This window comes from Prinia subflava, chromosome 2 (genome assembly GCF_021018805.1).
Source record: "Prinia subflava isolate CZ2003 ecotype Zambia chromosome 2, Cam_Psub_1.2, whole genome shotgun sequence".
NCBI lineage: Eukaryota > Metazoa > Chordata > Aves > Passeriformes > Cisticolidae > Prinia > Prinia subflava.
In genome coordinates, this window is record NC_086248.1 from 95287787 (window position 1) to 95311231 (window position 23445).

Below are 23445 nucleotides of genomic sequence, written 5' to 3' on the forward strand. Positions count from 1 at the left end.
ATCACCCAGCCAGTAAAGGTAAGTGCCTCTCTTCATTCACAGGGCTGGCCCCAGAGGTCTCCTACTTACAAAGCCTGGAAAAAAGATTTACCTCGCAGCAAGCCTCAGAATAAACAAACTCACTCTGCAGAGGTCCAGAAGGAGAAAGAAGGTATGTTTTGCATTTATGTGACTGCTTGCTTACTTTCCAGCTCTTATCTGAGAGGCAGGCTGCTGGTGCACCCTGAAAGAGGAGAACCAAGACCCAGCAGTGATGCCACACCAAAAGCTCACATACCTGCTCAGTTGCACAAACAGGGACATTAAAAGCAAAAGGCATTTGGCTGCTAACACAGAACAGGTTTTATTTAATGAGCTCTGCAAAGATCATGATGTCTCTTATAAGATGAGAGCTATTTCTCCCAGCCTGAGCCATTTTATGGGTGGCTCAGTGTCAGGTGGGTTGATCTGGGTGACATCCTTATTTCCTACTTCCCTCCCCACCTCCCTGTACAGATCACAAGACAACTGAACAAATGTTTTCTCCAGATTAAACCTTTATTTATTTTCTCAAGGCAAACAAGAGAGAATTGCTATGATCAGGTTAATGGGGTGCTTTTGAAACTGTGTTTCCTGTTAACAGTTTAAAACTGTGTATAAATGAGTAGACACAATTGCACTGACCTACATGGACAAGAGTAATTGGGTCTCTGTGTGCAGTAAAACAGGCTTCTGTATTTTTATGACTGATTGTAAGGTCTATGGCCAGTATTAAAATTGTCTGGTATTTATTGTGACAGCATGATATTTTTTATTTTCATTTGTTTGCTACTCAGCCATGTTTTCCATCTTTGTGCCAAAACTTTCTGCATAAGATACAAGACCTCAAAAGTGGCAGAAAACCCTGGCTGAATGTACTCTGTCATTTCCAACAGCAACAGCAAGAAAACTCTCCTGTGAATTTCAATTTCTGGGAGAAGTTTCTCAGGGAAGCTTTAATATTTCTGTGTTTTAACAAGTATTTCCTGGATTTTAAGGCCAAGCACTGACTAGTCCGTGATGCCCTTTGTATGGATGGCCCAGATGGCTCTAGCTCCTCCACACAACACTTCCTTTAGAGAGTATAGAAATACTTTTATACCTCTGGTGTCTGGTCTGGGCCAGCATCAAAAGAAAGAACAGGGGCATATCCTCCCTGGTCCCATGTTGACCTCTCCTCTTAGCCCTGACTTGGTGTGGGGAACTGCATTTGTCTGAATCAAGTGCAAGGATGGACCTAGAGGACAGAGAGACCTTAACTGAACCTGGTGGGAAGAGAGGTGTTTACAGCTGGACAGCTGTGATTTGAACAACTGAGAGAGAGAGAGGGGGGCAAAGGGGAATGGCAGCAGATGGAGACTTAGGGAATAGGAGACAGAGCAAAAGGGTAGCAAAAAACCAGAAAAATGAAGGGTGAGGGATTGAAGAGTTAGGGCTGAGAAGCAAAACAAACCTAGAAAATGAGTGAAGGAGGAAATTGTCTCAGTCTGGGTAAGCAGGGATGGTAACTTGGAAAAAACACATTTATACTCTCTCAACAAGAATATTCGTACTAAGATGAGAACTTGGGGAGTGGATGTTGCAACAAATTAAATGAGTACAGCTGTAGAACAAGGGAAAAAATGGAGAGCTGAGTTGGCACCTGTAAACACCTCCCTCAGAGTCCATTGGGCTCATTATAGACACATCTCACTCTGTCCCTGCTGTCAGCAACAGCCAGGAAACCCACCAGGTAACTTTTCCATCCCTCATGGTAGGCCTTGCAACAGAGCAATGAGAACTGCTGCCTGTGGGGATTAACTGTGGCACTAATACACATGGAAGACTTTGCTTCAGTGGATTCAGACGCTCCCATTCCCCTCAGCACAGTCCAGCACTAGAGGATGGACCTGCTCTCTTCAATTTTTGCTTTGGTTTTTTCAAAGTGGTGCAAACAAGAGAGGAGAGAGTGGTTTAAACCCATTCCCTGCCTGAGGAACAGAGATGTGAAGGTAATTGTCCCCTTTCCCTGGAATGCTTAAGAGGTAGGGAGCTGCTCTACAAACCTTCACCTTCCAGCTAACCATCACTGATGTCAGGAGCCCGCCCAGGGGTCTCCAAAGGTGTTGCTGTGGACAGCTGGACAGCACCAGCAGCATTCAGAGACCATGTCCATCTGACTGCATTTCTGCTAGTGGTGCTGACACTAGAAAAGTCACCTTCCCTTCCAGCTCCAGGAAAGAGCATATTTTCCTCATATACAGGACAACAAGAGGCAGAGAGATGGAATCCGTCTTTCTTCATGTTTTTTTAATGTACCCTTAAAATATGTCTAAAACGTGCAAGCATACTTTTCAGACTACAGCTATCTGTTCTTTCTTTTGAAAGAAATGTAAGAAAAATCCCACTCGGGCTGGATATAGAGACGATTAGAGGAAGCAAATGGGAAACTTTACCTAAGTGGGAATTGCAAAATTAAGTCTGGAAAAAAGAGACTCTACTGTATAAAACAGCACTATCTTGACTGTAGTCACCACTGGAAGCAGAGAAGTTTCACTGTACCAGAAACATAGAGGCAAAACCACCAGCAGATCTACACACTGTATTTATGGGACGGTACAAAATTCATCCCTGGGTCATGCAACTTAAATTCAGTTGAAAATAAAGTTGAGTCGCCAGATCTTTGGACATGAGTGTGTTGGAGGAAAAGGGATGGCTGTGTTGTCCCAGAAAGTTATTAGGAGCAGGATCCTGGAAATTCAGTGAGATCATCATTTAGCTGCACAATTGCCATTAATTTCAGTCAATTCCTTTGTAAGTGCTGATGTATTCCTCCTCCCTGACTTCACTCAGAAGTACAATTTTGGAAGCTGCCTTCCAAGAAGTCATCATAAATAGAGACTTTGTCAAGATGACAATTGATGACAATTGATGACAGTTCCCAGCACAAAAGCCAATCAAATCCCCCAGAAAATTACATATCACCAGAAATTTAGACTAAGAGCAACTTCAGTTTTAAACAGGGCATATAAACAAGCAGGCATCAAAATCAGTTATGCAACTGGCTTTAATGTTAAACTGCAATGAAGTTAAAGCTTCAATATGATATGGAGATACCTTTAATAATGAACAGAAATATTTTCCAATTTAAAACACCATCAGAAAATACATTAAACACTATAAAACAAACTAATTAACATTTTTAATTTCTAGTTCCAAAGCCCTGTCCAACCTGAAAGTCAGACGCAAGACTTACCTAACCTACCCTAGAGCAGTACATAACAGCAGCTGCTTTTTCAGCCAGACCCTCACCTTCCCCCCCCAACACATCCAGTTAATACTTTGCAAACATCTGGCTCCTATCTCAACCGAAACATTTCTAGGTTTAAGAAATACATTTGTATGTGTATATAAAAACATTCAGAGAGAGAAAAAGAACCCACATGTATCTTACATCAAATAAATTGAGAGACTTTCTCCAGGAATAAAAAAATCAGTCACTGTCTCTCCTCCCAAATGTAGGAATTTTAAAAATCGTATGCTAAGAAAAATAAACTGAAAGGCCAAGACTCTATGCACTGAAGAGAACCTCATGCAAAATGTTTCTGTGGCCGAGTATACCTGTTTCTCCTCTGCATGCTCTCCCAAGCACGGGTTAACAAACCTCAGTAAAGAATCCTCGGCACTGTAGTCACAGGTTTTTTCAGTCAGCATCCAAATATTTTCACAACATATTCCCAAATCAAGAAAGGGTGAGACTCTCCTTTTGCACTTACCTATTCTTTTGTCTCCTGCAAACAGTGAACACTGCTCTAAAGAACCATGTAAAAATTACAGCAGAATAACTAAAATATTGAGAGGTCAAGATTGGAGATGACTGGTATTTCAGGATTAGGTATTTCATAACAAGTATCTCCTTAGGGTGGTAGCACACTTTGTCCAGTGTTTGGCCAGCCAGTGGATTAGGGAGGAAATGTTCCTTCCAGATCACTGTACATTTTGGAAAGACAACATCTAAACTTTTTGCCTGTGACTTACTAATAAACACCTGAGGCGATAGCTGGAAACATGCACAGGTTCAGGCATAAATCCATCACCCTTGCTAACAAAAGAGTGAAGAAAACTGCATTTTCCTTGCCCACTCCAGAGAAGCAGTCAACAAAGCAGTAAACAGTCTCTATAGCCAAGCAGAAGTGCCAAGGGGCAGAGCAGCAGCAGCATGAGGTTATTTACCTGTTTCGGTGTCTCGGGGGGATGCGTGACAATAGCAGCACTCCATGAAGATAAAGTAGTTCAACAGGTTGAAGCCCAGACCTGAAACCCCAATAATGAGGACGAGCAGCTCTTTCTCAGTCTTCTGAGGGTTGATAAACCTCTTGACGGCCTCCACAAAGATGCTGAACATGAGCGCGGTGGCGAAGACAGAGTTGCCGAAGGCGCCCAGCACGTCGGCGCGGCTGAAGCCGAAGGTGCTGGCCTTGTGCCAGCGGATGCGGCTGAAGCGGACGCCGAACAGCCCGATGATCATGGAGATCAGGTGGGAGAGGACAGCAAAGGCGTCCGAGGCCAAGGAGAGGGAGTTGCCCACGTAGGCGACCGAGATCTCGATGGCGAAAATGGCGAGGCTCAGCACGCACATGAGGATGAGGCGGCTGCTGCGGCCCGAGTAGCGGCCCATTCCTGCGGCTCCCTGCCCTGGCTCCCGGGATCCGCGGGGACTGCGCTGAGCCGGGAGCGGCTCCCTGCCCGCCGTCCTGCCCTTCGGCTGTCAGTGCTGCTCACATGTGGGAGCCACTTTTATAGGAAGCAGTAAAACAATAAATCAGTTTAAAGGGCAGTTCAGCGAGATTTGTCATGGGAAGACACGATGAGGGCTCCGGTCCTTGCAGGTGTCCCACCCTCAGGAGAAAATTTTTTCCTACAAAACCAAAAATAAACTGATGAAGACTACTGGGAGCAGCAGCACTTGCTATTCTACCCAGTGCCAGTATCCTAAAAAACTGAATAAGGCCCAGACAGGACAGCATAATGTTGCTCAGAATTTTAAGTGGTTAGAAAAGACCTCTCTTTTGCAAAAAACTCTCCTCTCAAGCCTGTTTCTGCTATTTCTGTTGCCAGTAATTTGAGTACTGGAAAAAATCTTACTGTACACCTATGGAAAAAGACATTTAAAATCCATGTTGGGTGAAAATTATTTTTAAGAGCACAACGAACATAAACTGCTTGTAAGAGTCACTGAAGATGTTCGTAGAACAAGCTTCAAAGACAACTGAATTGATCTTCCATTTTAGCAACCTAATGCAACAACTATACAACAACTCCTTGTACTTTTGGCACATTTTAACGTTGCTCATGAATATGGAGAAAATTTGGAGGATATATTGGAGAATTTGGAAAATATGGAGATCATTTTCTAAACAAACTGCCAATAGACATGGAAGCTGAGGTTTAACAACAAACCCAAAGCACCTTGTTTATTTCCCATTTTGAAAACCCTCAAAATCTCAAAATCTCATAGTAATTCTGATATGCTTGCACAAAGAAGTCAGAGTTGGGGAAACCACAGCCAGAAGTTCCAGCTGCTGAAGTCCTAGCTTATACTTTGTGCCATTTCTAGAAAATAGATCCTGAGGCAATTTTTTGTCACTCATTGCAGCACCTGTTGAGCTCTGAGTGTCCCCACAGTTAACACAAACTCACAAACTCCTGCTAATGGCACACCAGGCAATATGAGCCATAAGACCAGGTGTCTTCCTTGAAAAATTTATGATCCAGCTTTTTATTTAAAATGCCCATCTGTGTACATAAATGTGCACAGTTAGTTCTGAGATAGGAAGGAAATTACATGAATTACATGTAATTCTCCAGCCATGGAGAGATAAGATAATATTGATAACCTGAGCTGACCAATTGTCCCTGCTGGCCTTAGGCTTCCCAAGGTGAATTAACTTTAGGCTAAAAACCAACATCCACCCCCATCTTTCATCTGGATTTTTGCTCTCAGGGTTTCAACAGCCAAAATATTTATGTTTAAAGTCCAGTTTGTTAGAAGCTTTGCCTGCCAACATACGTAATCTTTAACATTTGGTCATTTGCCTACCTACACACTGCAGCTGCAACTCAAGGGTTCCCCTCCTCCTGCCATTTTAAGAACACCATTAAGGCTGGAAGGGTGGATTACTAGAACTAATTACAACATTGAAAACTGGCACTTACTCATTTTCCTCTTCATCTTCTCACACCTGTGTCACCAATTCTGTCCTAGGTATTTCTATGGTGTTTTTGCTCCTTCTGGAATTAAAGTGATGTTTAACTATTTATTTTATTACCCGAACTACAGGGCATGAAAGGTGGGAATTTTTTCTCAAGTTATTCTCCTTGCAATGGGTACAGACCAAGGTCAAACTTCAGTGGTCTCAAAAACCCTGCCTTACACAAGGCTTTGTGATTACAAAAAAAAAAAAAAAAAGAGATAAATGAAGCACTCCCTTTGCAGCAGAGCTAAAAAGTTCACCTGTGCTCTGTTTCCAATAAGGAGCTGCTAGAACGATGTTAAGGCACTTCCTTTACTCCCCCTTACAATTTAACCCAAATTTATCAGTATACAAGAACTAAAGAACACCAGGAAGTTTGCAATTCTATTATAAACACAAAGCAGTATCATTTAATCAACAGCAGTATATTATTGCAATTCATATACCTGTTTTTCTAACAGACAGAATCTACTCAGGGTTTGAAAGGTTTTTTTCTACAGTGCTTCACAGATAGCTCAGATTGTGCTTTTGGCAAAAGGATACTTGACATGGATGTTATCTCTGCCAGGCAAACATTAGCCTTTTTGTGGAAGATCATCGCAGGGACATCTGCATGCGAGGTATCAACATTTCAGACCCTTCAAGCCTTATTATGACTAGGAAGCAATATGGTCAGGAAAGGTAAGAGAAAAAAAAAGGGAAAAAAAAGGAAAAAAAAAGGAAAAAAAAGGAAAAAAAAAAAAAAGGGAAAAAAAAGGGAAAAAAAAAAGGAAAAAAAAAAGGAAAAAAAAAAGGAAAAAAAAAAGGAAAAAAAATAGGGAAAAAAAAGGCTGGCCTTCTGTGAAACCTGTCTTCAAACAAACCTATTTGTAGGCTCAGAGCAACTCACTTCTAAGAACAGTGTGTCAACATGTTTACTCAAGGATTTGATCCAGTTAACTGGTTGAAGGTTGAACCAATAAGGTCAGAGGCTGCATTTGGTTTTGCCTTTCATTTGTTCTGAGTTACTTACAGCTTCCACGTCTCATTTTTAAAATAAGGGTGTTGTAGAGCATTTCAGTGGGAGCTGAGAGTGCTCCTCTGTTCTTAAAAATCTGGTTTGCTCTGCCAAAAAATCTGGTCACGTTCCTGCCTCTTACACCTGAGGACACTGAAGCTGCTGGTTGCTGCTTTTCCCCTTCCCCGGCACCAGAGAGGTGCCGTGGCCAATCCCTCTCCAGGCTGCTCTTAGCCACCCACCATTTCAGGCTGTGGAAACACCACTCTGGTGTTAGTGCTCAGCCTCTGCCCCCAAGGGTAATCCAGCATTAGAGGCAGCACACCAGGACAGAGACCTTAGGGCCACTCCTCTGGCTTGTCAGCTGAATCCAAAGATAAATGCACGCACAGACACATCCTTCCCTAAATTCTTTGCTCATTGCAACGCCTGAGAAAATATCTAGACAAATGCAAGGCAGATGATTTTGAGGTGCAGTTGAAGCAAACCCTTCAGGATGAACCATAATCCAAAGAATATTACAGAGAATTTCCAAGTTTCAATCATTCTGAGCAAGCTGATCTGAAATATTAATTTTTGCACTTTTCTGTGGAAAAACTGGGGCATTATCATATGATCCTAAACTGGACAGGCCAGGTTCAAATTTTAATATTCAAAACTTTGACTAGGAAGGCTGGGGAAAGCCTGACCATAGGAATCCTGAAATTCCTGACCATAGGAATCTGGGGAAAAGCAAACATTCTGCATGCCTTTGAAAAGCAGAGATCTGGCAATAGCAGTCTAAATCTCCTGCTTAGGACTGTGGCTGTTACATAAAGCCATTTTTTTGGGAAAAGGCAGCCATGTAGTGTTTGCCCAGGAAGAGTTTGGGGAGGATTTTACTGGTCCAACTTTTTAATTGCCAGGTTTTCACTATACTTTTCAGGGAAAGGTGTTTATGTAGACAGCCTTTAAACATACAGGAGGAAAAAAAATAAGAATCAAGTGTGTGTCATCTAACCACTGTTTTGTGCCAGGGCCACCTCTTCACTTTTTGAAGCCAATCTTGTGCTCAGAGTGGAAGTAATGTTATTTTTAAAATGGTTTCTCAACTCTGTAACATCCAGCCTCCTCTGCTAGAGCAACATTTGGTAAGTGTAGGAAAAGCAAAAAAAGGTTTTATGAAACATGCTGTAGGTATAACCACAGGCTAAAATCTCTAGCACTGAACTTACTCTCTTCAGACTGCCTTTGCATTACTCATTGCAGAATCACTGTCAGACAGCCATAAAGGCCAGTTTGCAAAATAAAGAGAACAGATCTTGACAAAATATCTGCAAGAAATGGCTGCCACCTGTGTCTTGCTACAGTGCGGCATTTAATCTTTCAAACTTGCTTTAGGAGGGGTGAAAATCTGTGAGGTGATTCTTTCACCTCTACCTCTGCTCTTGTGAGACCCCACCTGGAGTGCTGTGTCCAGCTCTGGGGCCAGCAACAAAAGAACAATGTAGAGCTCCTGGAATGAGCCCAGAGAAGGGTGATAGAGAGGCTCAGAGGTCTGGAGCACCTCTCCTGTGCAGACAGGCTGAAAGCTGGGGTTGTTCACCCTGGAGCAGAGAAGGCTTCAGGGAGACCTTAGAGCACCTTCCAGTACCTAAAGGAGCCTACAAGAAACCTGCAGAGGGCAGGGAGTGATAGGACAAGGGGGAATGGCTTTAAATTGAAAGAGAGCAGGTTCAGATGAGATAGTAGGAGGAAACTCTTGACTGTGAGTGTGGTGAGGCACTGGAACAGGGTGTCCAGGGAAGTTGTGGATGTTCCATGCCTGCAAGTGTTCAAGGATAGGCTGGATGGGGCTCTGAGGAACCTGGTCTAGTGGAAAGTGTCCCTGTCATGGCAGGGAAGTTGCAATGAGATGATCTCTAAGGTCCCTTCCAATGCTTCCAAGCCATTTATGATTTTACGTTTTTATGAAAATATTCCTTGAAAGACCTGGCTTCAGAGGGCAGTTTTCTAAAGGTAGTGATTACCATGCCTACAGGTGAGCAGCAAGTCTATACTCAGAAATCTGAAGGCAAAATTAAAGGCAGATGTTTTATCTAGAAGGTAGATGTCAGCATACTGAAGTGTACTGTAGTTTTTATGATGCATGTATCCAACCTTTCAGACATTTTCACAATGTACAAGGAAAGGAAATGCATTCACCAAATCAGAAAAAAAGAAAGGAGCAAAGGATACCTATTCCTCCCTACTGAGCAACACAGAAAAAACCCACCACAGCATATTACAGCTCACAATACATCTTTATTATTGGAGATGTTTACAGAAAAGTCTGTGAATTACTGCTAGCCTAAGACTGACCATTGGGGAGCCGGGTTATGGTTTATGGCTTTGTCTTTGAATTATTTAAAAAGGTCACAAAACCGATTGAAGTTTAAGGGGCTAATTCAGTCTTATTAAAAAAAGTTCAATTCACAGATAAAGGAGAAGGTTCTTTCACTAGTGATTTAGTAGCTACGACCAAAGAGGGTGTAGAACTTGGCAGGGTTTTTGCCGCACACACATCTTGCTCCAGGCTGGAGTTCACGGAGAGGCTGGAAAGGTATGCAGAGGCTTTTTGCTCCCATGGATGGGGCACCAGGCTCAAGATCTTGATCCCTGAAGTAAAAAGATAGTAATAAATAAATATATTCATAAATAAGTACTTCTATTAAAAAATCAAAGTGCAATAAAGTGTATTATGCATGAAATCTTAAAACCACATTAATTAATCTGAGAGTTCAGAGCTAAGGGAAGTAAATATATTGAATTATGTAGGACAGCAAGAGCCTGTACTAAGTGTTATACCCAAAGGCATCCTGCATTCCTGTTTTATATTCAAAACATTTTGATTTTGATCTTGGTAGATACTCTCCAGTTCAGTTATATTTTACCTGGCAGTGGTCTTCTTGATCCAATCCTCGCACTCAATTTCCCCACAGAAAGGGATTTGTACAATCTGAAGGGAGGAGAGGAGGGGAGAGAGAAAAACCCAACAGTTATACATCTGAAAAAATCATCTTTGTCTTTGGAAGATTCCTAAACCTTCAGATCTCACATACAGATCTCAAACTGGGAATAGTTCCAATAGTTACAACTGAATGTTAATAGCTCTTTTTCATCAGAGAAATAGATAAGCACAATCATCCCTCCACAGTGCAGTATGGAAAATCCTACACAAACCCAAAGCACCATTTACATTTAAATCAATTTCTTTTAAACAAATACATCTGGTTTTTTTCTGTGCAAAATATAAGCACTGTTTTCTCATGAGATGTTCTGTTTTTCAAGAAAAGTTTAAAATTTTCAAACTACTGAGCAAAGGCCCACCTTATACAAGACAAGACAGTGCTCTAAAAAAGTCTCCATTTTAATTCCATTACTATGAATTTTCTTTTTTTCTGAGCATACATTATTTTAAGAAAACAGAACTGCCAGCAGCACATTTTTCTGGGGGTTGTGGGGGTGGGTGTGCAGCTTCCTGCTGTTTCCTTCACTTAGCTTAACTGAAGAAAATTGAGAGAGTAAGGCTGAAATGATAATGTCACACACTCCTCTCTGTACCACTCTTAGCTATTGTAGCAGATCTCTTGCCCCAGTTTTATATTCACTTTTACTGACTTTTTATTTTTAATGGACTTCCATAGAAAAAATTCAGTTTGCTACCAAGAGGTAGCATTACTGTTAAGAAGACACCCCCACATGCATTTGAACACTTGTGAAATGGTGATAGCTGAGGGCAACCTCAGCTACCAAATTCAGACTTCATTCATTTTAATTCTATCCAAACTGTGAATAAGGTTTACTCAGTGCATCTTTCTTTCACCTAATTTACGTTCTTACTGCAAAATTCTCAATTTGCCATTTACTGGAACACACCTTTATTAGACTTCACTTTATAGCTTCAATTTCTTGTACCTGAAAAAAGGAACTATTACCACTCTACTATACTATTCTTGCATTAATCTTTTGTTAGTGAAAAACAATCCACATTTTTAAGGAGCTAATAGTCTGCAATTTCATTAGGGGAAAAACAGCAGAAGGAATTAACCAGGAGCACTTACTTCATCTTAGAAACTTTCCTCTTAAACAGTAGTCAGTGCTAACAGAGTGTAATTTCAAGTAATTCAGAATACATATGCTATAAAATTATGTTAATACAACAAAAATAGGTAGAGTGAAACAAACACAAAATGGCCTACTTTTTCAATTCAGATATGCAGCTCATAATAAATCCATATAACCTAAGTACCAAAACAGTGGAAGTATCCAATGTGGAATGTAAAATTACTTGTCCACATTTTCAAGCCTAACTACATTTACATTAGAATTTCAAGTATTATAAAAACAGCTTAATTCTCTTTGCCATATCTAGAATCTAGCTGCACACAACAGTGAGTGCTGGACATTGCTAAATCAGTCCCTTCTCTGTAGTTCATCATTATTCCTTTAAATTTTGTTCTAAATTGAATTTAAGTGCAGTAGAAATACAAGAAAATTGCATAATGGAAGGTCAAGCCTAACCAGGAACAATTTAAAATTATTTTTGGAGTTTAACAGAGTATTTATAGGTTCTTGGCACTCATACATTTTTCATCAGAAATTCTGAAATTTTCAGAGTGGATCTATTTGGTACACAACCCCCTGATCTCTCTTTATAAAATACACAACATCACTACCTAATGTGGGGGATCCTACCTCTTAAACACACTAATCCAAACACCTAAACAATTTCTTACCTGATCTGTGACAGAATTTCAGGGTTAAAAAATCTGTTAGCAGTTCTTTGTAAAGGAAAAAGCAGCTAAATTCTGTGCTGAAGGCTTAATCCTTCATCTAAATTTCAATACCTCTTCACAGATGTTGAGATCATCCAAAGAGCATTTAGTAGAGCTCACTCGCCCACATGAGGGGTTATTACTATAAATCCAAGGAGGTTTCTGACTGGCAGTAATTCTTAATGAACCCAGTGGCCTCTACTCAGGTCATAAAGGCAAAACTTCCTTGACGTAAACAGCTTGTACTTTAAACTCTTACCTTTATACGAGATTTAATAAGTGTTTTGTCACTGTCTGCATTGCAATAATGACAGTGAGGTTATTGTAACCTGAAGGAAATGTTTACATTACTCTCTCTTAAAAGCATATTCTGATAAAACCATTATTTGTGAGGGATAAAAAGGGTGTAAAGCACAAGAATAGAAGTAGGGAATTCCCTTACCTTTCCTGAATCAAGCTCTTTTTGAAAGTCCTCCATATTACTGGCCACCACCATATGACTTTTTAGGTCCTCAGATGCTCTAAGAAAAGGAAAAAAAAAATCAGTCAGGGCAGATTTATTCACATAAACTCACTGGCCCAATGAGCTGAATTTTCAGAGCCAATCAAACAAGAAATTACAAAAAGAGCTATATATTCATTAGAATATTCCTAATCAGGTTATGTCCTTCTACCACTGATCCTCATGGAGGTAAAATTTTGATTAATTGCTGATGGAGTGTTCTCCAGGTTGCTGCACATTTCACTGTGCTCATTCACACTATTGTGTCCATCAGTTAAACACTGACCCAAAGCACACAGAAATAAATACTACAGATGTATATTTTTCTTTTTAAGTTATCTTCTAAACCTAAATCACAAGATGCTTTTGAACTAGGTAAAAATATTCTGCCTGTAAAAAATTTGGATCACCAGAGAAAGAAATAGAAAAGCTCATCTGCCACAGTGCTGTGTCAACATCCTGTTCTTCTTGGTGAGCTTAAGAGAAACAATCTGCAGTGACAGACCTGTGAGGGATTTTGACATTTGCAATGAGGGCAAAAAACAGTTTCAGAAGTATTTGATTGCTTACAAGAAAACAAATTGTGAAGGTCAATAGGGTCTTAAAACACACTTCCGAACACAGAACTTCAGCTACTGAAGCTTTGTGGACAGCTTTGTGTCTTTCAAAATTCTGCACCAAAAGCATCTTTCACAAATGAGTCCTGTACATAGGATCATGGAATTATTTAGGCTGGAAAATACCTCTGAGATCATTGAGTCCATTCACTAAGCCAACACTGCCAGGCTCACCACTAAACCATGTCCATAAGCACATTTATACATTTTCTGAACGCTTCCATGGATGGGTATTCCATTTCTGTGCTGGGCAGCCTGTTTCAATGCTTGACCAAACTTGCAGTGGAGAAAATTTTTCCAATGCCCAATCTAAACCTCCCCTGGGTCAACCTGAGATCATTTCCTCTTATTCTGTCACTTGTTACCTGGGAGAAGAGACCAACTCTCCCCCGGCTACAGCCTCCTCTCAGGCAGTTGTAGAGAGTGATAAGGTCTCCTCTGAGCTTCCTTTTCTCCAGGATAAACAACCCCAGCTCCCTCAGCTGCTCCTCACAGACTTGTGTTCTACACCCTTCACCAGCTCTGCTGCCCTTCCCTGGGCAGTGTTAAAGTCTTTGGGACCTATTTATGGTGTGTTTATGGTATTTATTTATTAATAACACACGTGAACTCAAAGAAGAATTTTTTTTAAATAAACTCACAACCTTTTACCTCCCGTTTCACAAGAACAACAGGCAGCTTCTACAGCAGCATGTGAAGGAGTTTAAGAGGCAGAAAATCACATGACACAAACAGAAGATGAGCCTAACCCGTCTTTCTCCACAGATAAACCTCTAATGTGAGAAGTTCTTCTGACAGATAAAGGGCATCTGTGATTAGCAGAGCCATTTACTCTAACTCTCAGTTTACCTGCTGTAAAGGTTTGCATGGATCTCCTCCAAGATCTGCTTAAGTTTCTCTTCTGCTTCATGTTCAGACAATGTCAGCTTCTGCCCTGTGTCTCTTCTAACAGCTACAAACTGCTGGCTCTTCATGTCTCGTGGTCCAACTTCAACCCTGACTGGGACACCCTTCATGGAAAAGAAAATTAGAAGTTATGATGAAGAAATTCTCAGGAGAGTTCATTTTCTTTCTCTCTCCGTGACACTTTGTTTTCAAGTCCAGTCTTAATACAGACTCACTTTATACATTTAAGATTATTTGGGGAAAAAAAATCACCATATATTCCAAAGCTTTTATGCATTTCTGTCTTTCCCATCCACATTCTCTTCACTTGTGCATTCTGCTTGCTTCACAAGCTTGGAGACTGCATCAGTGCCAACATGGAAGTAATACTGAAGCACCACTGAAACTGGTAATCCCACATATTGCAAATCAGATTTTTTAAGTCTGAACAATTAAGATTTCTATAGCAATTATAATGTTCTAGTTCACCCAAGAATACATTTAATTCTATTTTCTGAGAATGCTTTCAATAGCATTCAACAGGTATTGTTTTAACAGCAAACAGGAAAAGTTCTGTTAAATACAGCCCTAATATCAACATTAATTGCATGGGATATTTGACTACAAACAGCTAATTGCTTTAGCAAAGCTTTTATGATTTATAAACTTTGGTGATAAGATGTAATTTCTCACGCCCCATACACATCAGACAAAAAGATTTTCCATGTTACTGAAAAGAGCCAGTTAAGAGTCTAATTGTGTAATTTATTTTCTCTGCATCCTAACATGTATCCCAGAGTGTACACATGCTTTCCCAGGAAATGAAAGAGTGAATGCAAACACATTTTGGAGGACTGTTCCTGCCCCCAAGGAAATGGAATCAGTAAGTTTATATGCTAAAACCATTCCACAGTGTTCAAGAGATGAACAGGACAATCAAAACCTGTACCCAAGCTTTCTGTGCATTGTGTGCTCTGAAATCTCCTCAAGTTCACAGCTTCCAAATGATTCCCTACATTCCCTCTGGCCCCAGTACCTTAATTATGCTGAAAAGGTGAATAATACATCAAAATCCAACTGATCAACAAACTACCACTACTGCTGCAAAGCTACAAAAAAAGCTATTCAAAACTGTTACTAATAAGCAATTCAAAGTGAACATTCTAGTTTATGACTCACAAAACATTATCTTCATAATAAAAACTTGGAAGAGAGTATCCAGTACTTCTAATTGCAATACTACTAAGTGAAATAATACTTCATGGTCCCTCAGGAAGATTTCCTAAGAAAGCAGTAGAACTAACACCAGACAATACAAAAGAAGTATCAGTGACTTCTTTTTTTAGGAAGTAACGTCAGAAATCTGCTCAGCAGAAAAGTACATAAGGCAAAATATTTTCCAGTTAATTCTTGTACTTCTTATTCCAGCACCTTTGTATTTTTTACCCTATGAAATTCCTTATACACTCAATAAAAGGAGTGTATTGTTCCTGCAATGAGCCTGAAGATGCAGTTTAGGTATCATGCTGGACAGATTAGTAGACTTTATGAAGAACATCAAGGTCACCCCATGCTGTGTGCGCCTCCTTGAAAAACCTAATTTTATTTAGAAAGTTTTCCAACACAGCTTCATGGTACTAGAGCTCCATTTAAAAAAAAGGTTACACAAAGGGAAGAGAACTTTGAGACAGTGGGCATTTTGAACAATTCCAGTCACTTCTATCATGTTACTTTGAAAATTAACATATTGAAACTGATTTTAAATTCAGAATAAAAATATGATTCCATTACAACACTCAACACATGATTCAATTTTTAATTACCATTATTGCCATTGTTTCATTTTGCTCATTAGTTTTGTTTTATAAAAGCCTCTTATATTAGAGGAAGCAGAACTGTTCCTCTCAAGTGATATATGAGGGGAACATGGCAGTTCTGAAGCAAAAAAATTGCTCCTTTCTTTGCTGACACTGCAGGTTTATGTTGTCTGTTCTGCTGTATGCACAGAAGGCTCTGTTGTGAGTCAGGAGGACACACTGAAGTAATTAGTACACATTTTTAAAAATGCAAGTAATTTATGCTCCTAATTTAGATTTCTAGGTATATAAAGTCCAAGTCTTGGAAATCACCTTTTCTTCATTTATTCACGAAAGTGATCTCTGATTATCAGGCAGCAATTCTTACTTTACAGCACACATTTGCCTCCAGAACACAGGGCACACACAGCATATCTCAAACATACCCCTCACCTAGGCTTCAAAACACCTCCTGGAAAGAAAAGTACCTTTAGCTCCCAGTGGTTGAACTTCCAGCCAGGTGAGTAGTTGTCTCTTAAGTCAGCACGGACACGGATGCTGACAGCAAGCAGCCTGCTACGATACTCGTTACATTTCCTCAACAGAGCCTCTCTGTCCTCTTCAGAAAGGGAGTTTGTGATACCACACGGAATAATTACAACCTGCAATACATGCACAGGACGTGTACTTCATGCTACAAAAAAAACTAGCTTATAGTTATAAAAGTCTTAAAAACAATATTGTGGCCTTATAGTCCAGTAATTTCTTTCATGCTGTCAGAAATTAAGGATGCATTTCCCTTTTCATACTTATGACACGGATAACATTACTTCAAATGGATGAACTATCAAAGGGGACTTGTCCACCACAAGTATCCTAATGATTTGTATTAACTCCACACAGCTACTCTGTAACCAGGTGGCTCCATCCTGTATTGAAGTCTTCCAGCTGCCTGATATCAAATGCTCGTGAATTCCAAGACAAGAGAGGAAATTAAGGCAGTTTAAAGCATTTTTACACACCTGAATACAGGCTACACGAGGTGGGAGTACCAATCCCATGTTATCTCCATGAATCATTGTCATTACACCAATAGTCCGAGTCGTAATGCCCCAGGAATTCTGATAAGCAAACTGTTTTTCTCCTGGCTTCTTGGGATCTTCAAACACAATTTCAAACATCTTTGAGAAATTCTGCCCTAGATGATGTGATGTTGCTCCCTGAAACAGATGCACACAGAAAATTCTGTTCAATGGGAAGTTAAGTCTATCATGAATCAGTTTAAATATTTAATCTTTCTATATTCCATGGAAAAAGAATTATTTTAATAGGTAAATACCTGGATAGCTCTTCCACTGGCAGATATAAATGCCTCTAAAGTGGTTGTATAATCCCCCCCAGCAAACTTCTCCTTCTCTGTCTTCCTTCCTTTCACAACAGGTATTGCCAAGAGATCCTCATACACCCGAGCATAGAGATCAAGAATCTGCAGCACCTATGATGAACAAACTGTCTTCAGAATTACTCAGTATTTTGTACTTGCTACATCACAAAATATTTTTATGCAACAGAGTCTGAAATCTTAAAAATTTAACACTTTCTCAAGGCTTTGTTTAGAAACTAAGATTTCTTCAATTATATTAAACTTAGGATGTTATTTTCCCTAATCAAAAAGCAACAAGTTATGACAGAAAACAAGAAGACTCACAGCAGAAATGACAGGCCAAGAGTTATCTTGACTTCTAAACTCCACCTCAAAGTCTGAACATATGCTACATGGATAAAGATATGCCACAACACTCAATGAAACATCTGCCTTTTGGGCAAAGAAAGTTTTAAACTTCTAGCAGTAAACATGTGAATGCATTATTTAAATTTTTAAGGAAAACTGATTTTTAAATATTTTTAAGAAAAAAAAATTTAAGGAAAGCACACAGTATATATCACACTCTTCAAACTCCCCATTACTGTTTGTAGAGACTGAAACCTCAAAAATGGGTTACATCTGACAAAAAAATGGGTTCTAATAAACCTGGCATTTTTCACAAGGGCTTCCTGAAAAAAAAAGATTTCTATGAGGCCTCAGTACAAAGATTTGTTTGTGTTGCTATAGAGTAAGGTAAATTCCTGAAAGGATAAGCACCAGTGCATTTGTTTTTACCTCCTCTGCTGCTTCTTCATATGTTGCAAATGCTGTGTGACCCTCTTGCCAGAGGAACTCACGAGTGCGAAGGAAAGGCTGGGGATGTTTGAACTCCCAGCGCTGGAGGGGCAGAGGTAAAAAAAATCAACACTATGAAGGGTCAAACTATTGTTAAAATATGTCAAATTATGTTAAATTATGAGGAGATATTAGAAACTGCTCAATAAAAATAAAAAAGCCAACTATTCACAGATTTCTACTTAATATAATAAACCACATACATTGGTAAAGAAAGTTTTATTAGAAACACTGAGAAAAACGTATCATATAAACCATGGTAATAATTTTGCCATGAAATCTGTGCTGTGATCAGTATGATCATGCCCAGTCCACAGAGAATTACTGTCCTACACTGCTCTTGTGATATGAAGAGGTACTCAGAAATGGTGTACACATACCACAACACTGCACCACTGATTGAGCTTGATAGGAAGATCCCTGTGTGACTGCACCCACTTTGCATAGGAAGGATACATGACTGTAAAAAGAAAGCAGCTTTGAGTCTCCACTCAATAAAGACATTTATGTCAAACTTTTCCCCTTGCTACATACAAGCTGAACATTCTCTGCTGTGAGAATTATGCTTTTATGTTTAATTTCCTTTAAAATACTTTTTTTTTTGTCTTAATACATAATATTTTCACCAGAGTACTTTCACTTCATCCTGAGTCTCTGCAAAAGAGCTTGGTTGCTGCTGGTCAAAGTACAATCCAAAGCTTATTATTTAATGACACTGTGCCTTACAGTATGGTAAATACACCTTGGTTCACAAATAGGAATTCACTGACCTCAAGATTTCAGGATGCTACACTAGACCTGACTCAATTAAAAACTCATCCAGCCTTAGGTCTTAAAATGCTTGCTTAAATTACTCAGTCAAAACACATGCAAAACTGAAGCAAATTATGAGTTGAAAAAATTTTCTTATAAATGCTATAAACCAAATAATCAAATGTGTTTTCAGCCAAAGTAAGTCAGTCTTCAGAGTATTAATGAAAAAATCCTAAAATCTGTATTTTCTAGAAGTGTCTATTTAAGGGAACGTGTAATGTGAGATCTGCTATGAACAGCAGCAAAATTAGGAAATTTTCCTAAGGAGTTACAGAAAACATTCTGAAAAATGGGAGCTTCCCCTTGTCAGAAGGGACTCTTGTCTATCAACTACACTATATGCAAAACTTCACCTATAAGTTTACAGCCAAACTACATGAAAAGAGGCCCACCAGTTTCACTTGTGGGACGTATAGCAATTGGTTCAGCCAGTTCTGTCTTCCCAGATCTTGTGACCCAAGCCACCTGAAAAAGGGAGAAAAGAAAAAAAAATCAATCAAAATAAGTTTGTAAAAAAATCCTCTAACCCCAAACTCAGTTTCATACCCAGCTAAAGACTAAGTGGTTGGTTTTTCTTACAGTCAGATTAAAATGAAGTTTTGAAGTGTACCTCAGGAGCAAAGTCAGCAATATGAGACTTCTCTGTCTCCAGGGCAGCCTGGGACACAAACATGGGGAAGTAGCAGTTTTCCACTCCAAGTTTCTTGATCTCTGCATCGAAGAAGTCTTTGATGGCTTCCCAAATAGCGTGAGCCCAAGGACGAAGAATGTAACAGCCACTCACATCGTAGTATTCAATCATCTCTGATTTTGTGATCACCTTGCAAAGATTAATCAGATGCTGAAGTTTCAGTTTGTACACAGAGAACATTCAGTAATTCAAGTGTGTCATGCAGTTCAAGAGAAGTGTCCTACTTAAAACTGCTCAAATAGTTACCAGCTGAGATATACCTTAGGGTCACTTGAGTTACCTAGAGAAGGTTAACCAGGAACATTAAATTTAATAATTGATCTCAATAATGTAAACACTTAACTAAAACTGAATTTCATGAACCCAAGTAAGAGACTATAGCTATGTTCCAGGAACAAAAAAACTGCACTTCTGTAAGAAATATCTCTAGCTCATGTCAGAAGAGACTTTCATTCCTTAGAGGACAAACAAAAATTATACTACTGGCAGGAAATGTACACCACTGACAGCTACTTACAGTCATCTCTACTTGGGTTGTTTTCAGTCTCAGAAATCAGCAAAATTGTTGAGTATCAACAGATATTAACTTCTGTTATGCATCACCTTGAGCTGAAATAAAATTCTCAAGTCTGTGAAATTCCTATAATTTCAATTAAGTTTTGTACTCTTAACAAATGAGGAATCCAGGTATGAATCAAGAAAATCATATATATATATATATGAGGTTGAGTGGTTGACACCCATTTTACAGCTTCCTAAATTTACTCAGCTCTTTACTCCAAGGCACTTCTATTTAAGACCATGATAACAACATAAGACATAGAAAAGAGCAAATACTTTGCTTTGTACTGATAAAACGGAGACTCAAACAGAAAGAGGTAAATCCCAAATAGATGTTGATTTATAACAGAATGAAACAATTAAATCAAACTGATGTGCACTTACCTGAGAGAACCACTCTGAAAGATTTTCTTCTTTTTTAGCTTCTAGACCCAGCCTATAGTATAACAAAAGAACCAGGTTTGTGCTGTTCAGCATTTAGCAGTGAAACCTACCCTAACCCTTTTCTCTTTTTTTGGAGGCAGGAGGCATGGCATAATAAGGTGGAAGAGAATGTTTTAGTTTTACATCAAAGGTTTTTACTTCTAAGTTTTGGCTGGTGGGAGTTGCAAATATTTCCTTACCCTAACAATAATACTTAATAAGAACAGATCCAAATTTTTAGTACTGTTTGAAGCCTTTTAATTCTCACTATGGCTGTGTAAAGAACCTCACAACAACACATTAGAAAACCCAACCACCAGTAACCAGTCCAGTAAAAAGCTAAGATTAACCAGACCTGTGTGTAAGCTGTTTTACTCTTTATTTTAAACATTTCCTACCTAGCCAGTAGCTACAATTTCAGGAAAGATATGCACCATTCATGTGAATGTCAGTCACACTGTTTAAGAGAGAAAACTGACCCTACTTCAAAATAAAGATAACCAATAAAACTACAAGATTCTAAAGAAGGTTAAACTTGCCAGACTCAAATGACAGAACACAAAAGTGAAGGTTTTATATCTCTAAGGAGAAGTTCTAAAGGTGGGAAATACATTTTTTCTGGCATTATTTCTATACAAAATTACGACATCCCTGTCTCTAGTATATGATTTATGCATATGAAACAGGAAATACATCATGCTGTATAATACATGCTGTAAAAAGACCTCTAAACTTTCAGCAAGACACAGAAGCAGGTATGCAGAAGCAAATAATAATCACAAAAACTTCACAGTGACAGTAACAATAGAGGATACTGAGGTACAAGTGACACTAAATAAACTTTGGTAACTTGTTTTTGCCTCAATCCTGAATATGAAAATCAACACAGTTATTTTGCAAATGCCCACACTTTCAAGTGAAATGAGACACGTATCAAACTCTAAATCTGAATAGAGGTAGACAGTTGATGTTTCTATCCAATAAGATTAAAGATTGCATCTTTACCTGGTTTGTTTCTTAGGGCCTTGGCCCTCTCCTGATCCATTTGAGGAACGCTCATTACCACTCTGTCCTTGCAAAGGTTCTTTTTTGGGGCCATCATTTTGCTTCTGTTGCTTACTCTGCTTTTCAGACTTGTTCTCTTTCTCCTTCTTCTTTTTGTCTTTGTCATCAACACCACTAGCAGACACTGGTTTATAGTCAACTCCTGCAACAGACTTATACTGGGCCTTCAACTGAAGAAGTTCTTTAACAGCCACATCTATCTTTTCCTTGAAGAACAAAAAGAAAAAATATACAGAGAAATCACTAGAATAATATGGCTCTACCAAAAAAAAATCTACATGGCATTATGGACATTCACAGACTGCTGGCAGAAAAATCTGCATAAACCAGTACTTAACTTTAATGTGCTGACATTTTAAAGGACAGCATCTGACAACATATCTAATTTTAAAAGTATGTTTCAGATCTCAGAATTCAAATGCTGCCTATTATAAAAGTACATTTCTAGTTCCCATAATCACACTGAATTTCAAAGAGATTTTCAGATTTAAATACATACATTACATTTTTACACTACGGTGTATATGTTATTACCTTGTCTGCTTTTTCTGCTTTTAATTTCCTAACTTCATCTCCTTGAAGAGCTACTTTGCTAAACAGGGCTTTAGCTTCAGGAGTGTCTGGACCACTGGGTTCTGTGTTTGATGTCTGGGGCAAAGCCCCCTGAGCTGCTGGTGGGTGTCCTGGCTTGTACTCCTGCCCAGTCTTCTCCTTGTAGTCAGCTTTCAGAGAAAGGAGGAGTTTGACAGCTTCATCTATTTGATCCTGTGTGGAGGACAAATAGCAAGATTTTCTGGTGAGAATTAAAGAGAGAACTGGCCAGAAGCACTGATTATCAGGCTATGAAACCAACCTAACCAACCAACAAAAAAGCCCCCAAATAAACAACCCAATACCAAAACCAATTTTGCAAGGTAAAAATACAGGCAGAAAAAAATCCCCCAGAAGTGCCTTAAAAGCTGCGTGCTTTTCTCGTGTTCTTTTCCACAACCATCACTGAATCTGTCTAGTTCTGAAAAGCTTTGCTTTTGCTGCAGCACACTAGATATTTAAACAGTCAAGCTTGTCCCAAATACAGCAAGAGACAGTAAAATACATTAAACACTTCTGCTTGTGCCTATTCACCCAAATATGAGAGGTGAAGTTTGACTTGGTATATCTGAATCAAGACAGTATGCAGCACCAGAGCAGTTTTGTTGGGCATTACCAGAGCATGCATGACCCAGACATAGGGGAGTTTGATCACTGCTTGGTGAAAGATTTCCCCCCAGTGGCAAAATGTGGTCAGAATTACAGTTGCATTACAGAATTACAGTTGCTCACTCCAATGCCTGCTGTACCTTGGAAGCTTTCTCTGCCTTGAGTCTTCGTACCACTTCCCCTTGCTCAGCTACAGTATCATAAAGTGCTTTGCCATCCACTGAGCTACACCTTGCCAAGTTACTGCAGCAGACAGGAGATGGAAGTGCAGTGGAAGAAAGACAAGGAGGGGCTGAGGGTGGATTTCCAGGCTTGTACTCTTGACCTGTCTTTTGTTTATATTCTGCTTTTAGGCTTAAAAGAATTTTCACAGCCTCATCTATTTGTTCCTGAAGCAAGAGAGAAAAAGCAGCAGTTGCAGATAAGAGTAGAAATAACAGAGGTGTAAGACAATAGCTGAGATAACACAAGCTTTACTAGAATGGCACTAAACAGCTGTTGTATTAAACTTCTAGAGCTATCCTGTTACTGTAAGTTGTTACTAAGTTCTGTGGTTAAACTTTTTAGCCAGAATGCCTACAAGTTGTACACCAAAGGACCAAATCAGGTAGTATAGGTAAGGGCTGA

General features: G+C 39.3%; 2 protein-coding genes across 2 annotated transcripts in view; both read right to left on the reverse strand.

The window, feature by feature from the left end:
* Nucleotides 1-3330: 3330 nt before the first annotated feature.
* Nucleotides 3331-4918, reverse strand: LOC134547296 (calcium/manganese antiporter SLC30A10-like). The gene has a single exon (XM_063391064.1). The coding sequence runs from the start codon at nt 4673-4675 to the stop codon at nt 4223-4225; it is 453 nt and encodes a 150-aa protein (XP_063247134.1). The 5' UTR covers nt 4676-4918; the 3' UTR covers nt 3331-4222.
* Nucleotides 4919-9511: 4593 nt separating this feature from the next.
* The window catches only part of EPRS1 (glutamyl-prolyl-tRNA synthetase 1), a 37818-nt gene continuing 23884 nt past the window's right edge, over nt 9512-23445 (reverse strand). Inside the window, exons 19-32 of the mRNA XM_063391066.1 lie at nt 22153-22383; nt 21559-21824; nt 20515-20566; nt 19489-19698; nt 19271-19343; nt 18446-18525; nt 18006-18107; nt 17184-17339; nt 16867-17064; nt 16333-16506; nt 14013-14173; nt 12487-12565; nt 10161-10225; nt 9512-9885 (exon numbers count right to left, since the gene is read on the reverse strand). Of these exons, the coding sequence (XP_063247136.1) occupies nt 9735-9885; nt 10161-10225; nt 12487-12565; nt 14013-14173; nt 16333-16506; nt 16867-17064; nt 17184-17339; nt 18006-18107; nt 18446-18525; nt 19271-19343; nt 19489-19698; nt 20515-20566; nt 21559-21824; nt 22153-22383 (1998 nt within the window). The 3' untranslated portion in view covers nt 9512-9734. The remainder of the gene's footprint in view (nt 9886-10160; nt 10226-12486; nt 12566-14012; nt 14174-16332; nt 16507-16866; nt 17065-17183; nt 17340-18005; nt 18108-18445; nt 18526-19270; nt 19344-19488; nt 19699-20514; nt 20567-21558; nt 21825-22152; nt 22384-23445) is intronic.